Source organism: Lethenteron reissneri, unplaced genomic scaffold, assembly GCF_015708825.2.
Source record: "Lethenteron reissneri isolate LAM-NWPU_2019-01 unplaced genomic scaffold, ASM1570882v1 scaffold_207, whole genome shotgun sequence".
Lineage (NCBI taxonomy): Eukaryota > Metazoa > Chordata > Hyperoartia > Petromyzontiformes > Petromyzontidae > Lethenteron > Lethenteron reissneri.
In genome coordinates this window covers 175,760-196,462 of record NW_026891729.1, presented here as the reverse complement: position 1 = coordinate 196,462, position 20,703 = coordinate 175,760, and the positions used below count along the sequence as shown (strand labels likewise).

The window sequence follows — 20,703 nt, the reverse complement described above, 5'->3', positions numbered from 1 at the left end:
GCATGTTCAACACAATTAGCTTGTGTGGTTAATGCGGAGAGGATTTCCTTGAAAAAGGAATTCCGTTTGGTGTTTTAAACATCTCATAACCTTCTATTTTATTTCCAGAAATGGTTAGAAAATACCCTATTGTTTTATTTTGTAACTGGCAAGAAAGTTCCCGTTAATATTATTAGGATCATAATAATACACTATGAGACCTCCTTTACCAGTGGCAAAATATAGTAGTAGGTTTTTACCCTTTAAACTGGTACAAAACTGACACCTTTATACAAGGCATCATGTTTGTAATAACCGCAAACAAAAAGAAACAACTCTGATAATGATATGCACTGTCCTAGAAGTCAATCAACTTCAAGGACAGTGCATATCATTACCATTATCAGAGTTGTTTCTTTTTGTTTGCATTTTGACTGCTTGTGTTGCGGTTATTGCAAACATGATGCCTTGTATAAAGGTGTCAGTTTTGTACCAGTTGAAAGGGTAAAAACCTACTACTATATCATAATAATCGTGACGGTGGTATCGCATCGTCGCGATGTTCTGACATCGCGGGCGACGCAACTAATGGACGCCCCCCCCCCTGCTCCCCCCTTGTTAGGTAATAAAAGTAAAAATTACTGTCGGGAGACCACCTTTACGTAACAACGAGCTGGGTTCCAGAGGTCTGTGATCGTAGGTTGATTTGTCCAACGTAATCTCCTGTCGAGTCCAAACGTGGTGTGCGGAGTGTGCACTACACACGCGGGAATGGCTTTAAAAGTTGTAGAGTCCCCTGTGAATGTAGATGTCACTGGTTCTTCATGTTCTGTAGATGTAGATGCCCCTGGTTCTTCATGTTCTGTAGATGTAGATGCCACTGGTTATTCATGTTCTGTAGATGCCACTAGTTCTTCACGTACTGCAGATGTAGATGCCACTGGTTCTTCATGTACTGCAGATGTAGATGCCACTGGTTCTTCACTTTCTGCAGATGTATATGCCACTGGTTCTTCACGTTTTGCAGATGTAGATGCCACTGGTTCTTCATGTTCTGCAGATGTAGATGCCACTGGTTCTTCATGTTCTGCAGATGTAGATGCCACTGGTTCTTCATGTTCTGTAGATGTAGATGCCACTAGTTCTCCACGTTCTGCAGATGTAAATGCCACTGGTTCTTCACGTTCTGCAGATGTAGATGCCACCTCCACCGCCATCTGTTACTCTGGCCGGTTGAACTTACGACTCGCTATCAGTCCGATCAACTGCAACTGGACATTCGGGCAAGGTCTGTGCGTATCTATCAAAGTTCGTAAGTCAAATACAAGTGGAGGAGTCCCTATAATAATATATGTTCCAGCGTAAAAATAACGTTCGCGCGGAAACTTACAAATCGCCTCACCGTCCCGCGGTGCTAACTCTTAAACAAACAAACAAAACACGACTTTAGGAAGAACGGAACGGGAGCAGGAGGAGGATTTTTCCAACAACTCTGCGGATATCCATCTGATGATGTTGATGGTGATGATGGATGAAGATGATGATGGTGGTGATGATAATGGATGATGGATGAAGATGATGGTGGTGATGATGGATGATGGATGAAGATGATGGTGGTGGTGATGAATGATGATGGATGATGATGGTGGTGATGATGATGGATGATGATGATGGATGATGATTGATGATGATGCTGGATGGATGATGATGCTGGTGGTGATGATGGTGATGCTGGATGGATGAAGATTGATGATGATGGATGAAGATGATGATGATGATGGTGATGCTGGTGGTGATGATGATGGATGATGATGGTGATGCTGGATGGATGATGATTATGCTGGTCGTTGAAATCACCGGGCCGAAACGCCGCACGTGTTGCTCGAATAGTGAATGTGTGTCGCGGGGTTTTAATCTGCGCGTTGCTGTACAAGTAACGAGTTGGCCGCCCGTTTCGTTTACGTGGCAAAACGCTCACTGATAGAAACATATCGGGTGGTGGCGGGTTTAACGACGCATTCATAAACCCACAACAACAACAACAACCGCCATTCGCCACTAAGTGGGGGTGACGTCACCACGACGCTTGTGCCAGGCCACGTGCACCTTGAGGCTACGACGTGAAGTGTCGAACGCCCGCTGGCAGGAGGTCACGGGGCAGACCCAGCAGGTGCCACGGGTCGACTGACTGAGATGACTGAGACGAGTGGCTGATGCACCACCTGTGCCCCCTACTGTGCCAACTTGCTGTGCTTTAGCCACCCGGCGCTCCGCTCGTTGTTGTGAGCGTCGCTCCTCCCCCCTCAGTTGTTGCTGGAGGGCGACTGCCTCCAACTGCCCAGTAGCGTCCTTCACGAGCCTCCTCCACAGAGGCTGATCTTGACACCGCTGGTTCCAGTCATCGGAAAGTCCACTCAGCTACACGTCCTCCTGTACCACATCACTCCATCTCTTCTCTAGCCCTTGCCGCGCCTATTTAGCCCCCTTTATTCGACCGAACAAAAGCTGTTAAGGCATGCGGTGGCTGGGCATGCGGGCTACATAGCCCAGCCAACGCAGCTTTGCCTGCCGGAGGAGCTCACTGATGGGATTGTTCCAAATCTTTCAAGGATTTGTGAGCTCCTCACATAATACAGCCTGGTTAAATCCAGGATTGATCGTAGGCAGGCCAGCCTAAATGTTTCTAAGTTGTTTTCCAAGCAAAAAGAAGAGAGGGAATGACCATGGCCGAGAAGACCCGAAGCTGTGTGTGGAGCGACAGACCAGGTCGCTTCCACACAGCGTTACACAACCGATGAAAAGATAATGCCGCTCGACTGATTCGGAGTGAGACCTCTGCTGTCAAAACGTAGCCGGTCATGAGCACATTGCCCAGGTATGGGAAACTCTCCAATTTCTCCACAACTGCCCCATCACCAATTGGGAGTTGTGGGGGTGGATTGTCTGACAAAATTCCCAGGCAAATGCTTAGTTTTGGTGGGGCTGATGGTAAGGCCCCACCTCTTAGTGGCACGCTCCAGGTTCAGCAGCAGCGCCTCCAACTCCTCCTGAGTGTGCAGCAATTACCAGATCATAGTCTCAGACTCTGGAACGCCTTCAGTATTCCCTCAACAGATGGCACCTCAGCCAGCCACTCACAAGGGGTGACATCTTCCTCCAATATTTGAGGCACCGCAGCCCCTCAGCAGGGTCATATCCCACTTTACCCCGTGTTGTTTTAAAGGCTGAGGGGTTTCCCCCTCCACCAAGGACCTCGCAGAATTGCTCAGCAACATCTGACATAAACGTTTGGCTTAAAGCTTTCGTGACTGCAGGAATTCATATTCTTTGGGTCTTTCGGTAAAGTCACGTAGATGGGATCAAAGAAAATAGCAAAAAAAAACTACGACGTTTCGATCGCAAAGCCAGCGGTCGTCATCAGGAAGATCAGGAAGATGATGAGCGGTTGCGTTGCGATCGACACGTCGTTGTTGTTTTTGTTATTTTCTCTTGAACCCATCTACCTGACTTCACCGAAAGACCCAAAGAATTTGACAAAACCTCTTTCTGGGGGGGTCGGAGATCGGACCGCCGTTCTGTCCCCTAATGATGGCGATAGGTGTGACGCTGCAGGTTACTTTTGTGATGCAGTTAAATAGCGATTTGTGATCGCGGGCTATTGGGGCAGACTCCCAATCCACCACCACCACGTCCACCTCCACCAATTTCATCTCCAACTCCTCCATCACCTCCTCCCCTGCTTTCTCCCCGCTCACAAGCCACTGTTCAGAGTTTCGTAGTCGGAGGAGACATTCAGAAACTTGATGGAGTCTTTTCTGGACGGACGTTTCGAGTGAACCTTCATCTCCGGTTCTCTGCTCTCGGAAGCTGTGGGGGAGAGAGAAAGGCATAAGAGAGAGTTAAGGGAGAGATAAGGGAGAGATCATTGAGAGATAAGGGATAGATAAGGGAGAGATAAGGGAGAAAGAAGGGAGAGATAAGTCGGTGTTTCGTTTTTTGTCTTGAGTGAGTAGGTGAGTGAGTAGGTGAGTGAGTAGGTGAGTGAGTAAGTGAGTGGGTGAGTGAGGCAGTGGATGAGTGAGTGGGTAGGTGGGTGAGTGAGTATGTGAGTGTGTGAGTGAGTAGGTGAGTGTGTGTGTGAGTAGATGAGTGAGTATGTGAGTGAGTAGGTGAGTGAGTAGGTGAGTGTGTGCGTCAATAGGTTAGTGAGCAGGTGAGTGAGTGAGGAGGTGATTGAGCGAGTGAGTGGGTGCATGGGTGGGTGGGTGAGTGACTGTGTGAGTGTGTGAGTAGGTGAGTGAGTATGTGAGTGGGTGAGTAAGTGGGTGACTAGGTAGGTGAGTGAGTGAATAGGTGAGTGAGTGTGTGTGTGAGTAGGTGAGTGAGTGACTGATTGGGTGAGTGAGTGAGTGAATGAGTGGTTGGGTGAGTGAATGGGTGAGTGAGTATGAGTGTGTTGGTGAGTGAATGAGTGTGTGAGCGAGTGGGTGGGTGAGTGATTGGGTAAGTGAGTGGGTGAGTGTGTAGGTCGGTGGATGAGTGAGTGAGAAGATGAGTGGGTGAGTGAATGAGTTGGTAGGTGAGTACGTGAGTGAGTGGCTTGTTAGTGAGTGGGTGAGTGAGTAGGTGATCGAGTATGTGAGTGGATGAGCGAGTGGGTGAGTGAGTTAGTAGGCGAGTGAGTGGGTGAATGAGTGGGTAGGTGAGTGAGTGGCTGAGTGAGTGAGTGGGTGGGTGGGTGAGTGAGTGAGTGAGTAGGTCAGTGAGTAGGTGAGGGAGTGAGTGAGTGGCTTTTTGAGTGAGTGAGTGGGTAGGTGAGTGAGTAGCTTGTTGAGTGAGTGGGTGAGTGGGTGGGTGAGTGGGTGGCTGAGTAGGTGAGTGGGTGGGTGAGTGGGTAGGTGGGTGATTGAGTGGATTAGTAAGTAGGTAGGTGGGTGAGTGGGTGAGTGAGTGGGTTCGTGAGTGGGTAGGTGGCTGAAGTGAGTGGGTGAGTGGGTGGGTGGGTGAGTAGGTGAGTGGGTGAGTGAGTGGGTTAGTGAGTGGGTAGGTTGCTGAGTGAGTGGGTGAGTGGGATGGGTTATTGGGTGGGTGAGTGGATTAGTGATTCGGTAGGTGGGTGAATGAGTGGGTAGGTAGGTGGGTGGGTTAGTGAGTAGATGAATGAGTAGCTGGGTGAGTGTGGTAGGAGGTATGATGTTGAGTGAGGGAGTAGGTCAGTGAGTAGGTGAGTGAGTAGGTGAGTGGATAAGTGACCATGTGATTACCAAACCGGGTGCAGTTCCTCATCCTGACTTGCTAATTCTCACTCTGCCTCTAGAGAGAAGTCTCCATCTCCGGAGTGTCCGTCTCGCTCTCTCTCCATGTTGAGACGTCAACTACCTCGCCTGCTATGCAGGAAGTCGTGGATACGATGTTGAGATGTTAACTACCTCACCTGGTACGCAGGAGGTCGTGGGTTCGATGTTGAAAGTTGACTACCACGCCTGGTACGCAGGAGGTCGTGGGTTCAATGTTGAGATGTTGACTACCTCGCCTGGTACGCAGGAGGTCGTGGGTTCGATGTTGAGATGTTGACTACCTCGCCTGGTACGCAGGAGGTCGTGGGTTCGATGCTAAGATGTTGACTACCTCGCCTGGTACGCAGGAGGTCGTCGGTTTGATGGTGAGATGTTGACTGCTTCGCCTGGTACGCAGGAGGTCGTGGGATCGATGCTGATATGTTAACTGCCTCGCCTGGTAAGCAGGAGATCGTGGGTTCGAAGTTGAGATATTGACTACCTCACCTTAGTACGCAGGAGGTCGTGGGTTCTATTTTGAGATGTTGACTACCTCGCCTGGTACGCCGGAGGTAGTGAGTTCGATCCCAGACACGAACGCTCATGGTGGCTATGAGATTTCGATTTGAAGCTTTCATGACTGCAGGGATTCATCGTCTTATAATAAAAAATGAAACATAAAAAAAGAAAAAAATTCTCACGACGTTTCGGCCACAACACAAGCAGCCGTCCTCAGGTGAAGAAGCAGAGCTGTCGGAAAGACAGCGTCCCAATGAACACCGCCAAGCTTGGCAGCGTATATTTAAGCTGGGTTGGGGAGGAGAGCGCCTTGACAAAGGAGTTTACATATCAACAGCGGAATTAATAGTTTATTACATCCTTCCAATGATTTCTGAGCCAGAGTCCATCTTCTCGGTTGAAATTGTCTCTGTGTTTGTATATGTGGATGGCCTCATGAACGGGTCTTTCATGGTAGCCAGATGGCTTGCAGAGAACCTCCGTCTTTGAGAAGTCAATGCCATGTGAGCCCACTGCATTATAACAATGGTCTGCCATGGCTGAGGTGTTTGTCCTACCGTGTTTCAGGTCTGCTTTATGTTTGCGGATGCGGTCCGAGACATGTCGCTTGGTTTCTCCAATGTAACTGCTACCACAGAGGCAACTTAGTTTGTAGACGCCAGGGTACTGTATGTCTGGAACCACATCTTTTACAGACGGAACCAGATCACGGATTTTATGTACTGTGTTGCATCGGACCTGGATCTCGTGTTTATTCAGAATTTTGGAGATCTTTTTTGTGACCCCCGCAATGTAGGGTAAGGTGATGGTCTTGAATGGCTCCTCAAGAGGATCCTTCTTCATGGTTGGATTGATGGCTTTACAGATTGTGTAGTCAGAGTAACCATTAGCCTTGAGAGCTTGGCGTACGTGCTTGAGTTCACTGGCAATGTGTTCCTGGTCGGAGATGCATTGGGCTCTATGGTGTAGAGTCTTGATGAGGAAATTCTTCTGGGATGGATGGTGGTGGTAATCTGGTTTTAGGTAAGCATCCGTATGGGTAGCTTTCCTGTAGACAGAGTGGCTCATTGAACCATCAGGTCTCCTTTTAATTAGGACATCCAAAAACTGGAAAAAACCACCTCTGTGGTACTAAACTTTACTCACCTGGTATCGACAATCAAGGATATGTCCCTGTCCCCAGACGACCTGCTTTTCAGTTTTGATGTGGTTTCCTTATTCATCAAAGTTCCTGTACCTGACACCATCGCAATCATTGAAGACTTGGTTCATCAAGGACTGAATACTGAGGTACCCCCCTTGGTGAGACACTGCTTAACCAATACATATGTAGAGGAGTAAAATGGGGATGTGACGTCAGGTGTGCCGTTCAGTGTGATGACGTCATGTCTCCTAGGGTACTTAAGGGATACCCCGTGACGTAAGCGGGGTCACTGTGGGAATGGGTAAAGTAAGCAGGGTGAAGGGGGAACCAGTGAGTAGAGAGAGGGAACGAAAAGGGTGTCTGGGGAGAAGCCGGTGGTAGCCGTAGAGGTGCTTCTCTCTCCAGTCGGTGGAGTCGGCAGAGTCCACGATCCGACACGAGAGAGAGAGAGACTGGAGCTAGCCGGCAGGGACCCGGACTCAGAGTAGGACCCCTAGCCCCTGGGAGTTGTGTACCCTGCTGTGTATTATTGTAACAGCTTTAATAAACCCTGGCAAAAGCCCCTAACTTACCTCCGACTCTGAGTACGTCCGTCAGGAACTACTCAACACATACTTCACGTGGAATGGAACTTTCTACAAACAAACTGAGGGCACCCCAATGGGCTCCCCCCTATCTCCGGTTGTAGCCAACGTTTTCATGGAGAAATTTGACGCCATCCAGACTGCCACTCTACGCCCGACCTTATGGAAGAGGTACAGGGATGACACTTTTGTCATCTGGCCACATGGCCGGCCTGATCTAGAACAATTCCTCGACCACATCAATTCCATACACCCAGCCATCAGATTCACCATGGAAGGCATACTCACAGTGAGACTTTGTAGGGTTGACTCGATCCAAACCGGTGCTGCTGGTCCCCTTCTGTCAGACAGAGTGGGGAGGAGAGAGGGGAGAGGAGGGAGGGAGTGAGAAAGACGACAATGACGATGATACACTACACACTATACACTACACACTATACTAGGCACTATACACTACACTATACACTACACACAGTACTACATACTACACTATACACTACACTCTATACTAGACACTACACTATACACTACACTAAACACTACACACTATACTATACACTACACACTGCACTATACAACACACTATACACTACACTATACACTACACTACACACTACTGTAGTCTACACGTTACACTACTATACACAACAATACACTAGACTAGACTTTGCACTACACTATACACTACACTTTCCACTACACTATACACTACTATGCACTACATTACGATACACTACACTATGATACACTACACTACAATACACTACACTACTATGCACTAAACTATACATTTCTATACACTACTATACACTACATTACTATAAACTGCTATACACTACACTGCTATACAGTACACTATACACTACTATACACTACACAGTACACTATAAACTACACTATTTAACACCATACTACTATACACTCCACTTCAATACACTACACAGTACACTATACACTACACAGTACACTATACACTACTATACACTATACCCTACACTACACACTACTATACACTACAACAATACGCTCCAATATGCACTAAACTATACACTACAATACACTAAACAATACACTACACTATTCACTACACTATTCACTATACTATTCACTACACTATACAATGTTTTCTGTGAGCCAATCGCGACAGCACCACGACTCACCGATTTCTGTGTACCCAGTCCAAGCTTCTTCTTTAGCTCATTGCGTACCTGGGCAGAGAGGATTAGAAATTAGTGTCTATGGGTCTCTGTGTGGTGGTGAGTCTATGGGTCTCTGTGTAGTGATGAGTCTATGGGTCTCTGTGTGGTGGTGAGTCTATGTGTCTCTCTGTGGTGGTAAGTTATGGGTCTCTGTGTGGTGGTGAGTTTATGGGTCTCTGTGTGGTGATGAGTCTATGGGTCTCTGTGTGGTGGTGAGTCTATGGGTCTCTGTGTGGTGGTGAGTCTATGGGTCTCTGTGTGGTGATGAGTCTATGGGTCTCTGTGTAGTGGTGGTAAGTCTATGGGTCTCTGAATGGTGGTGAGTCTATGGGTCTCTGTGTGGTGATGAGTCTATGGGTCTCTGTGTAGTGGTGGTAAGTCTATGGGTCTCTGAATGGTGGTGAGTCTATGGGTCTCTGTGTGGTGATGAGTCTATGGGTCTCTGTGTAGTGGTGGTGAGTCTATGGGTCTCTGTGTAGTAGTGAGTCTATGGGTCTCTGTGTAGTGGTGAGTCTATGGGTCTCTGTGTAGTGGTGATGAGTCTATGGGTCTCTGTGTAGTGGTGGTGAGTCTATGGGTCTCTGTGTAGTGGTGAGTCTATGGGTCTCTGTGTAGTGGTGATGAGTCTATGGGTCTCTGTGTAGTGGGTGAGTCTATGGGTCTCTGTGTAGTGGTGGTGAGTCTATGGGTCTCTGTGTGGTGGTGGTGAGTCTATGGGTCTCTGTGTGTACATGTCTATATAACAAAGTAAAGTTTCTATAACAAGAGTGAAGTGTCTATAGGTGAGTGAATTGTCTTCGACTTACCTCTTTGTCGAGGAGGCAGTTAAAGATCAAGATGAAGAGTCCCTGGGGGCGAGAAGAACAAAGACAAAGGTCCCCCGCGTAGCATTAACAGACCGTAGGGGCAAGTGCTGCTAGCGTTGTGTGTGGCACACAGAGGCGCACACGCTTTGACTTGGAGGCGATGTGTGTCTATCATGTCTGCCGGGTACTCGTCTATTGATGGCGTTAATCTAAGTTGGCTTGTGGTTGTGGTTGTTGTTGTTTGACTTGCATCCCACTGGGATTTTTGCACACAGTGTTGGTGTACGCTGCTGTCGTATCCTCAAAAAAGAAATCTTGTAACTCAATTTGTACACACTTCCCAATGTGCCATCGACTGCAAACTTCGTATAGCTACGTCATACTGATGACAACACGATATTCTATCATAAAAAAAATCCAAAACATATATTTTAAAACTTTTTACACGTTTTAATTTAACTTACCGTGTTGTTGTCGTATCCAAAATCTTGTAACTCAATTTCAACCGTATTCCCAATGTCGTATCGACTGTAAACTTGGTTTAGCTATGTCATTCAAGTTCAAGTTCATGTATTAGGTATAGCCCTGTGAGCCATTCGGCTCTTGAATCGGGTGCAACCGCAACAAACAAAAAACAAAAACATGAACAAAAAACATCTTAAAGTGAATATGTGACTAAGTGCAAACAAAAAATCCAAGAAAAGACAGCAAAATATTGCAGAAAAAATCACAGTACACCAACGCTGTGTGCAAAAATCCCAGTGGGATGCAAGTCAAACAACCAACAACACATAGTCACTTTAAGATGTCTTCTTGTTCATGTTTTTGTTTTTTGTTTGTTGCGGTTGCACCCGATTCAAGAGCCAAATGGCTCACAGGGCTACACCAGATACATGAAACTGAAAACTGAAACTATTTTTATTACACGCTTTTATTTAACTCACTCTGTCTGTTGTCGTATCCTCAAATCCTGTAACTCAATTTTAACCCACTTCCCAATGTGGTATCGACTGTAAACTCAGTATACTTATGTCATACTGTTCATAATACCATTTTCTATTGTAAAAATAAAAAAATTAACATTTTTAAACGATCTTTTTACACGCTTTCAACAAACTCACTATTTTAACCCACTTCCCAATGTGGTATCGACCGCAAACTTAGTATTCGTATGTCATATTAATGACAATACTATATTATATCATTAAAAATATATATATATACATCTTTTGTATATGTTAAGAATTGTCCACGCTTAACTGACGTTGGCTGTAAATCACCACGGCCCCTTACTTTGTGGCAAGCTTCAGGCCCACTTCCTGGAGTCGTGGAGTTCTGCCATTACTCGCACGGTACATTTCATTAAAGCGTGTTCTTAAAAAAAGTATTTTTAAATATTACTTTTTTCCGAGTTCATTTCCACTATACACTACACTACTATACACACTACACTACAATATACTGCACTATACACTACACTATACGCTTCACTACTATACACTACACTATACGCGACACTACACTACTATACACTACACTATACGCGACACTACACTACTATACACTACACTACAATATACAGTACTGCACGATACACTACACTATACGCTACACTACTATACACTACACTATACTATACACTACACTATACACTAACACTACAATACACGCTACACTACACTAGTAACTAATTGGCACGTTGTTTACATGACAGACCTTAAATTTCGATTTAAAGCTTTCGTGACTGCAGGGATTCATCTTATTGGTTCTTTCAGTAAAGTCACGTAGAAGGGAAGTAATAAAATAATAAAAATAAAACATAATAAAATAATTCTCACGACGTTTCGGCTACAACGCAAGCAGCCGTCTTCAGGTGAAGAATGAGACACTGCCAAGCTTGGAGCTTATATATAAGCTGGGTTGGATGTGGAAGAAGAGCGCCTTAACAAAAGAATGTGCATGTCAAGAGGAATTTAGCATATTCATGGGAAATGCGTAGGAGGTGGGCGGGGGGGGGGGTTCAAAGTAATATTATGCCCATGCATTATGCAGGATCAGCAGCACCAAAGGGAGGGGAGCAGGGGGTAGCATTAACAAAGGGATGGAATGTTAATAGTATGTACAAGCAATGAAACATGTCCATGGGAGAGCGGTGGCAGGAGACCCGCAGCAGAGCAAATAATGCATTCCCTGTGGAGAACACAAGATACACAGTTAATGCCAGTGAGTGGACTGCGGTCTGAAAGTCACCGTAAACGTGAACAACAACTAGTTAAGATCCGAAATGGTTTATTACGTCCTTCCAATGATTGTTGAGCCAGAATCCATCTTCTCGGTTGAAATTGTCTCTGTGTTTGTATATGTGGATCGCCTCATGAACGAATCTCTCATGGTAGCCAGACGGCTTGCAGAGAACCTCTGTCTTGGAGAAGTCAATGTCATGTGAGCCCACTGAATTGTAACAGTGATCTGCCATGGCTGAGGTGTTTGTCCTACCGTGTTTCAGGTCTGCTTTATGTTCACGGATGCGGTCCAAGACATGTCGTTTGGTTTCTCCAATGTAACTGCTACCACAGAGGAAACTTAGTTTGTAGACGCCAGGGTACTGTATGTCTGGAACCACGTCTTTTACAGACGGGACCAGATCACGGATTTTATGTACTGTGTTAAATCGGACCTGAATCTTGTGTTTAATCAGGATTTTGGAGATCTTTTTTGTGACCCTCAGCAATGTAGGGTAAGGTGATGGTTTTGAAAGGCTCCTCAACAGGATCCTTCTTGATGGTTGGAGTGATGGCTTTACGGATTGTGTAGTCGGAGTAACCATTAGCCTTGAGAGCTTGGCGTACGTGCTTGAGTTCACTGGCAATGTGTTCCTGGTCGGAGATGCATTGGGCTCTATGGTGTAGAGTCTTAATGAGGAAATTCTTCTGGGATGGATGGTGGTGGTAATCTGGTTTTAGGTAAGCATCCGTATGGGTAGAATTCAGTGGGCTCACATGACATTGACTTCTCCAAGACAGAGGTTCTCTGAAAGCCATCTGGCTACCATGAGAGATTCGTTCATGAGGCGATCCACATATACAAACACAGATACAATTTCAACCGAGAAGATGGATTCTGGCTCAGCAATCATTGGAAGGACATAATAAACCATTTCGGATCTTAACTGGTTGTTGTTCACGTTTACGGTGACTTTCAGACCGCAGTCCACTCACTGGCATTAACTGTGTATCTTGTGTTCTCCACAGGGAATGCATTATTTGCTCTGCTGCGGGTCCCCTGCCACCGCTCTCCCATGGACATGTTTCATTGCTTGTACATACTATTAACATTCCCTCCATTTGTTAATGCTACCCCCTGCTCCCATCCCTTTGGTGCTGCTGATCCTGCATAATGCATGGGCATAATATGACTTTGAAACCCCCCCCCCCGCCCACCTCCTACGCATTACCCATGAATATGCTAAATTCCTCTTGACATGCACATTCTTTTGTTAAGGTGCTCTTGTTCCACATCCAACCCAGCTTATATATAAGCTCCAAGCTTGGCAGTGTCTCATTCTTCACCTGAAGACGGCTGCTTGTGTTGTAACCGAAACGTCGTGAGAATTATTTTATTATGTTTTATTTTTATTATTATATCACTTCCCTTCTACGTGACTTTACCGAAAGAACCAAGAAGATGACAGACCTTACTGGCAGCGCCGTGGGTTGGAGGGGGTTTCAGGACGCAGACGTTCGCACCCGCGGCGACCCAACCCCCATCGCGACAGCGCAAATCAACAACAACAACAACAACCACAAACAGCAACAACCACCTACAACAGCAACTTCCCCGCGCTCGCTCGCCCCGCACCTGCAGCGAGTTGAGGATGGCGAAGAGGTAGTGCAGTACGTAGCTGGCCCTGCCCCCGGCGCTGAATGCGAAGATCCCGAGCCCCCACGTGACTCCGAGCAGCGGCGTGAGCACCCCGATGCTCCGGGCGACTAGCCGCACGTTCACGTCGGGGTTCCCCGAGACGACCGCGGACCTCCTCCGCACCACCTTGGCCAGGACGACGACGAGCGCGGTGAGGTTGGCGGCAAGCACGGCGAAGGCCGGCACCACGAACGCGAGCAGCGTCCTGCCGTGCTCCCAGTCGAGCCAGCAGGCTCCGTCGCGCAGGTAGGCCCCGCGGGGGTACGTCGCCGCGACGGCCACCACGGCGATGACCATGGGGACGCCGTAGCCGACGGTGAAGGCCGCGGCGCGGAGTCTGCGGGCGACGAAGCGCTCAAAGACGACGACGACGATGTAGACGAGGAGGAACCCTTCGCAGAGCATCCAGAAGAAGAGGGCGAGGTAGCCCAGGTGGACGAAGAAGGCGGCGGCTGTGCAGAGCGCCGGGCTGGCGAGGGCGTCGGGAGAGGCGGCCACGATGAACCAGACGTCGGCAAAGAGGAGCGACGTGCACACGTTGACGAGGATGAGGTGGCGGAGGCGCCCGTTGGAGCGCCGGGCGGCGCGGCCGCTGGACACCGACGGGCGCCAGGTGATGGCCTCGATGGCGAGGACGGCCACCAGGGACAACATCGAGATGCCGACGCCGACGTAGGAGACGATCGAGAGGTTCGGGTCGTCCACGAGGTCGCCGCCGGGGGAGACGAGGATGGAGAAGGAGGTGGTGTGGTTGCAGCGGCAGGAGAAGGACGTCGCGTTGCCGACGGTGACGTTGGACGTCAGCTGGCAGCCCACGCCGGACCAGCCGCCCCGCCCGTTGTCATACTGGGGGGTGGGCAGGAGAGGGGGGGGGGCAGGGGGGCCGTGAGTCACGGAGATGATACGAGAGTCTTCTTCTTGGTTCTTTCGGTAAAGTCACGTAGAAGGGAAGTAATAAAATAATAAAATAATAAAAATAAAACAATAAAATAATTCTCACGACGTTTCGGCCACAACGCAAGCAGCCCTTCTCAGGTGAAAACCAGGTCTGTCGAGGCGACAGCGTCTGAATGATACGAGAGCCCGACGGGGTGGCTCGGAGATGTTGACGACCTCGCCTGGTACGCAGGAGGTGGTGGGTTCGACCACGTACCCTGACGCCCCACGCTGGCTAGGAGATGTTGGCTTCCTCGCCTGGTACACGGTGGCATCATGGTCGGGATCGAACCCACGACCTCCTGCGTACCAGGTGAGGTCGTCAATGTCTACCTAGTGTGCACCGTGTGTGTCGTCATGCCCCCAACCCCAACCAACACCACCACCCCCACCACCACCACCACCCCCACCACCCCCACCACCTCCACCACCACCCCCACCACCCCCCCCACCACCCCCCCACCACCCCCCCACCACCCCCACCACCACCCCCACCACCCCCACCACCACCACCACCACCCCACCACCACCACCCCACCACCACCCCCACCACCACCACCACCACCCCCACCACCACCACCTGTGTGTCCCAGAAGGTGCATTGGACGACGTTGCCGTTGCCACTGCCATTGCTGGCCACCGTGAGCGGGAAGCGCAGGACGATGTCCGTGACGCCCGTCCAGTTCCTCGGGTTGCTCACGACGGTGCTGAGGATGTGGCTCCCCACGACCCGGCTCGACACGGAGCCAGTGGAGCCAGCGGAGCCGTTCAGGTCGGGGGTCAGCCGGAGAGGCAGGACTCCAGCCAAGGTCCTGTACGCCCCGTCCACCCGTCCCACAAACACACACACAGACACACACACACAGACACACACACACAGACACACACACACATACACACACACACAGACACACACACACATACACACACACACAGACACAACACACACGCATACACACACAGAGACACAGACACACAGATACACACACATCAACACACACACATAGACCCACACACATACACACACACACAGACACACACAACAACAACAACCGCCATTCGCCACTAAGTGGCGGTGACGTCACCACAACGCTTGTGCCAGGCCAAGTGCACCTTGAGGCCACGTGAAGTGTCGAACGCCCGCTGGCAGGAGATCACGGGGCAGACTCAGGTGCCACGGGTCGACTGACTGAGATGACTGAGACGACTGGCTGATGCACCACCTGTGCCCCCTACTGTGCCAACTTGCTGTGCTTTAGCCACCCGGCGCTCCGCTCGTTGTTGTGAGCGTCGCTCCTCCGCCCTCCGTTGTTGTTGGAGGGTGACTGCCCCCAACCGGTTCGGATAATATAATATACGCTTTGTGTGGTTAATGCTGAGTGGGTGGGTGCGCGAGTGGCTGAGTGAGTGATTAAGTGAGTGGGTAAGTGAGTGGGTGAGTGAGTGAGTGGGAGAGTGAGTAAGTGGCTGAGTAAGTGGCTGAGTGAGTGGGTGAGTGAGTGGCTGAGTGAGTGATTAAGTGAGTGGGTGAGTGAGTGGGTGAGTGAGTGAGTGAGTGGGTGAGTGAGTGAGTAAGTGGCTGAGTGAGTGGGTGAGTGAGTGGGTGAGTGAGTGAGTGAGTGAGTGGGTGAGTGAGTGGGTGAGTGAGTGAGTGAGTGAGTGAGTGGGTGAGTGAGTGAGTGAGTGGGTGAGTGAGTGAGTGAGTGGGTGAGTGAGTGAGTGAGTAAGTGAGTGGGTGGGTGAGTGAGTGGGTGAGTGAGGGGCTGATTGAGTGGGTGAGTGAGTGAGTGAGTGGGTGAGTGAGTGAGTGGGTGAGTGAGTAAGTGAGTGGGTGGGTGAGTGAGTGGCTGAGTGAGGGGCTGAGTGAGTGGCTGAGTGAGTGGCTGAATGAGAAAGTTGGTGAGTGAGTGAGTGGCTGAGCGAGTGGGTGAGTGAGTGAGTGTCTGAGTGAGTGGATGAGTGAGCGAGCGACTCACGTGAAGAGCATGCTCACGACGTAGGTGCCGCCGCTGCCGCCGCCGTCGTTAGTGACGTTGTTCAGCTGCTCCTCACCGATCGTCACTGCAGTCTCCCCGGCGACTCCGTCGCCCGCGAACACCTTGGAGTAGTTGCCTCCCTGGGCAGCGCCGGCCCTGACGAGGACGGTGCCCAGCAGCCGCACGTTGGCGCTGGTTATGTTGAACGTCGACGGGACGTCGGCACCGGCACCTTCGGGGGGGAGGGAAATCGGTGAGCGGGAGGAGAGGGAAGGGGGGGGACGTGCAGGAGATGGTGACTGCCTCGCCTGGTACGCAGGAGGTCGTGGGTTCGATGTTGAGATGGTGACGACATCACCTGCTTTACAGGAGGTCGTGGGTTCGATGTTGAGATGGTGACGACATCGCCTGGTTTACAGGAGGTCGTGGGTTCGATGTTGAGATGGTGACGACATCGCCTGGTTTACAGGAGGTCGTGGGTTTGATGTTGAGATGGTGACGACATCGCCTGGTTTACAGGAAGTCGTGGGTTCGATGTTGGACCCTAAAACCACGGTGGCTAGGAGATGTTAACTAGCTCGCCTGGTATGTAGGAGGTGGTGGGTTCGATATTGAGATGTTGACTACATTGCCTGGTTTACAGGAGGTCGTGGGTTCGTTCCCGGACCCGAACACCACGGTGGCTAGGAGATGTTAACTACCTACCCTGGTACGCAGGAGGTCGTGGGTTCGATCCCGGACCCTGACACCTGTTGTGTATTTGGAGTTTGCGTCTCTCTCTCTCCCCTTGGTCGAGGGAATTTTTCTCCTGGTGCCGTCCAGCGTCTCCCTGATTCTACGCGTGTCTCCCCGTGTCTCTTAGTGTCTCCCCCGTGTCTCCCCGTATCTCCCCATGTCTCTCAGTGTCTCCCAGTGTCTGTACCTGTCTATCTGAGCCTCCACATTTCCCCCCCTGTCTCCCAGTGTCTCCTCGTGTCTCCCAATCTCTCTCGCTGTCTCCCAGTGTCTCCTCATGTCTCCCAGTCTCTCTCGCTGTCTCCCAGTGTCCCCCCGTGTCTCCCCGTGTCTCCCAGTGTCTCTCCGTGTCTCCCCGTGTCTCCCAGTGTCTCCCAGTGTCTCCTCCTGTCTCCCAGTGTCTCCCCCTGTCTCCCCGTGTCTCCCAGTGTCTCCCAGTGTCTCCCAGTGTCTCCCAGTGTCTCCCCGTGTCTCACAGTGTCTCCCCCTTTCTCCCCCTGTCTCCCAGTGTCTCCCAGTGTATCTCCGTGTCTCCCAGTGTCTCCCCCTGTCTCCCAGTGTCTCCCCGTGTCTCCCCGTGTCTCCCAGTGTCTCCCAGTGTCTCCCAGTGTCTCCCCATGTCTCCCAGTGTCTCCCCGTGTCTCACAGTGTATCCCACTGTCTCCCCCTGTCTCCCAGTGTCTCCCAGTGTCTCCCAGTGTCTCCCCGTGTCTCCCAGTGTCTCCCCTATCTCCCAGTGTCTCCCCATGTCTCCCAGTGTCTCCCCGTGTCTCCCCGTGTCTCCCCGTGTCTCCCAGTGTCTCCTCATGTCTCCCAGTCTCTCCCCCTGTCTCCCAGTGACTCCCAGTGTCTCCCCATGTCTCCCAGTGTCTCCCCGTGTCTCCAAGTGTCTCCCAGTGTCTCCCCGTGTCTCACAGTGTCTCCCACTGTCTCCCCCTGTCTCCCAGTGTCTCCCCGTGTCTCCCCGTGTCTCCCAGTGTCTCCCCCTATCTCCCAGTGTCTCTCCCTGTCTCCCCGTGTCTCCCAGTGTCTCCCCGTGTCTCCCAGTGTCTCCCAGTGTCCTCCCCGTGTCTCACAGTGTCTCCCCCTTTCTCCCCCTGTCGCCCAGTGTCTCCCAGTGTATCTCCGTGTCTCCCAGTGTCTCCCCCTGTCTCCCAGTGTCTCCCCGTGTCTCCCCGTGTCTCCCAGTGTCTCCCAGTGTCTCCCAGTGTCTCCCAATGTCTCCAAGTGTCTCCCAGTGTCTCCCCGTGTCTCACAGTGTCTCACAGTGTCTCCCCTTGTCTCCCCCTGTCTCCCAGTATCTTCCAGTCTCTTCCGATGTCTCCCCGTATCTCCCAGTGTCTCCCTGTGTCTCCCCGTGTCTCCTCATGTCTCCCCTGTATCTCCCCCAATGGCTCCCCGTATATCCCGATATTTCCCCGTGTCTCTCCCGATGACTCCCGTTGACTCCCCCGTGTGTCTCCAAGTGTCTCCCCCGTGTGTCTCCCCGTGTCTCCCCCGTGTGTCTCCCCGTGTCGCCCCGTATATCCCAGTATCTTCATCCCACCCCCACACCCGCCCACATGCTCACGTGTGCCCGTGGCGAGGTTCGTGGTGTTCATCCTCGTCACGAAAGTCTCCACGTTGCCGAGGAGGTCGGCGCTGTCCGACTCATTCAGCGTCTGCAGCGACTTCCAGGAGGGCAAGTTGCTTGTCGCCAGCAAGTTGCTCGCTGTGACGAGGAAGCTCTGTCGGGAGGTGGCACGGCGGGGAAAGTCACTGTACACTACACTATACACTACACTACTATACACTACACTACTATACACTACACTAATATACACTACACTACTATACACTGCACTATACACTACACTACTATACACTACACACTACACTACTATACACTACACTATACATTGCACTACTATACACTACACTACTATATACTACATTATACACTACACTATACACTACACTACTATACACTACTATACACTACACTATACATTACACTACTATACACTACTATACACTACACTATATACTACACTGTACACTACACTATATAATACACTACTATACACTACATTATACACTACACTACTATACACTACACACTATACACTACACTACACACTACACTATACACTACTATACACTACACTACACACTACACTACTATACACTACACTACACACTACACTACACTCTACACTACACTCTACGCTACACTATACACTACACCACGGCACACTGGGGCTCACCTCCGCCACCTGCTTGCCGAAGACGATGCTCTTGTTCTGGGTCGCCATCGTGATCAGACGCAGCGCCTCGCTCGCAGAGCGGATGCTGTCGGGGGTGAGGCTGCCCCCCGCAGGGTTCGTCTGCATGGTGAGGTTTTGCAGCAGGATGGGAACCGCCTTCTCCACCTTTTGCTTAGGCTGGTTTTGTAAATCCTGTGGGGAGGTGAGAGATGCATATACAGTGTAATGTATAGTGTAGTTTATAGTAGTGTATAGTGTATAGTAGTGTGTAGTGTAGAGTGTAGTGTAGTGTATAGTGTAGTGTAGAGTGTAGTGTATAGTGTAGTGTAGAGTGTAGTTTATAGTGTCGTGTATAGTGTAGTGTATAGTAGTGCAGTGTATAGTAGTGTAGTTTATAGTGTAGTGTATAGTGTAGTGTATAGTGTAGTTTATAGTAGTGTAGTGTATAGTAGTGTAGTGTATAGTAGTGTATAATGTAGTGTATAGTAGTGTAGTGTATAGTGTAGTGTATAGTAGTGTCGTGTATAGTATATAGTGTATTGTAGTGTAGTTTATAGTGTCGTGTATAGTAGTGTATAGTGTAGTGTATAGTAGTGTAGTGTATAGTAGTGCAGTGTATAGTAGTGCAGTGTATAGTAGTGTAGTTTATAGTGTAGTGTATAGTAGTGTAGTGTATAGTGTAGTGTAGTTTATAGTGTGTATAGTGTAGTGTATAGTAGTGCAGTGTATAGTAGTGTAGTTTATAGTGTAGTGTATAGTATTGTAGTGTATAGTGTAGTGTTTAGTGTATAGTGTAGTGTATATTACAGTGTATAGTAGTGTAGTGTATAGTGTAATTTATAGTGTAGTGTACAATAGTAGGGTGTATAGTAGTGTAGTGTATAGTAGTGTAGTGTATAGTAGTGTAGTTTATAGTAGTGTAGTGTATAGTAGTGTAGTCTATAGTAGTGTATAGTGTGTGTATAGTAGTGTATAGTGTAGTGTATAGTAGTATAGTGTATAGTAGTGTATAGTGTAGTGTATAGTAGTGTCGTGTATAGTAGTGTAGTGTATAGTGTAGTGTATAGTAGTGTATAGTGTAGTGTATAGTAGTGTATAGTGTGGTGTATAGTAGTGTAGTGTATAGTAGTTCATAGTGTAGTGTATAGTAGTGTAGTATATAGTAGTGTATAGTGTAGTGTATAGTAGTGTAGTGTATAGTAGTGTAGTGTATAGTAGTGTTTAGTGTAGTGTATAGTAGTGTATAGTGTAGTGTATAGTAGTGTAGATTATAGTGTAGTTTATAGTGTAGTGTATAGTGTAGTGTAGTGGTCAGTGAGGTTCTTGAGAAGGAGAGGTGGGGGTGGTCACGGATTGCTGAGGAGTAGAGTTTGTCTCAGCAG

General features: G+C 49.4%; 1 protein-coding gene across 2 annotated transcripts in view; it reads right to left on the bottom strand.

The window, feature by feature from the left end:
* Positions 1–398: 398 nt before the first annotated feature.
* LOC133339690 (adhesion G-protein coupled receptor F2-like) overlaps positions 399–20,703 on the bottom strand; it is a 49,750-nt gene continuing 29,445 nt past the window's right edge. For both annotated transcript variants that reach the window (XM_061547846.1, XM_061547845.1), the window contains exons 12-20: positions 19,322–19,513; positions 18,646–18,802; positions 16,341–16,572; positions 14,945–15,176; positions 13,366–14,274; positions 9,508–9,549; positions 8,663–8,710; positions 7,791–7,842; positions 399–3,846 (exon numbers count right to left, since the gene is read on the bottom strand). In XM_061547846.1, coding sequence (XP_061403830.1) covers positions 3,731–3,846; positions 7,791–7,842; positions 8,663–8,710; positions 9,508–9,549; positions 13,366–14,274; positions 14,945–15,176; positions 16,341–16,572; positions 18,646–18,802; positions 19,322–19,513 — 1,980 coding nt within the window. In that variant the 3' untranslated portion in view covers positions 399–3,730. The remainder of the gene's footprint in view (positions 3,847–7,790; positions 7,843–8,662; positions 8,711–9,507; positions 9,550–13,365; positions 14,275–14,944; positions 15,177–16,340; positions 16,573–18,645; positions 18,803–19,321; positions 19,514–20,703) is intronic.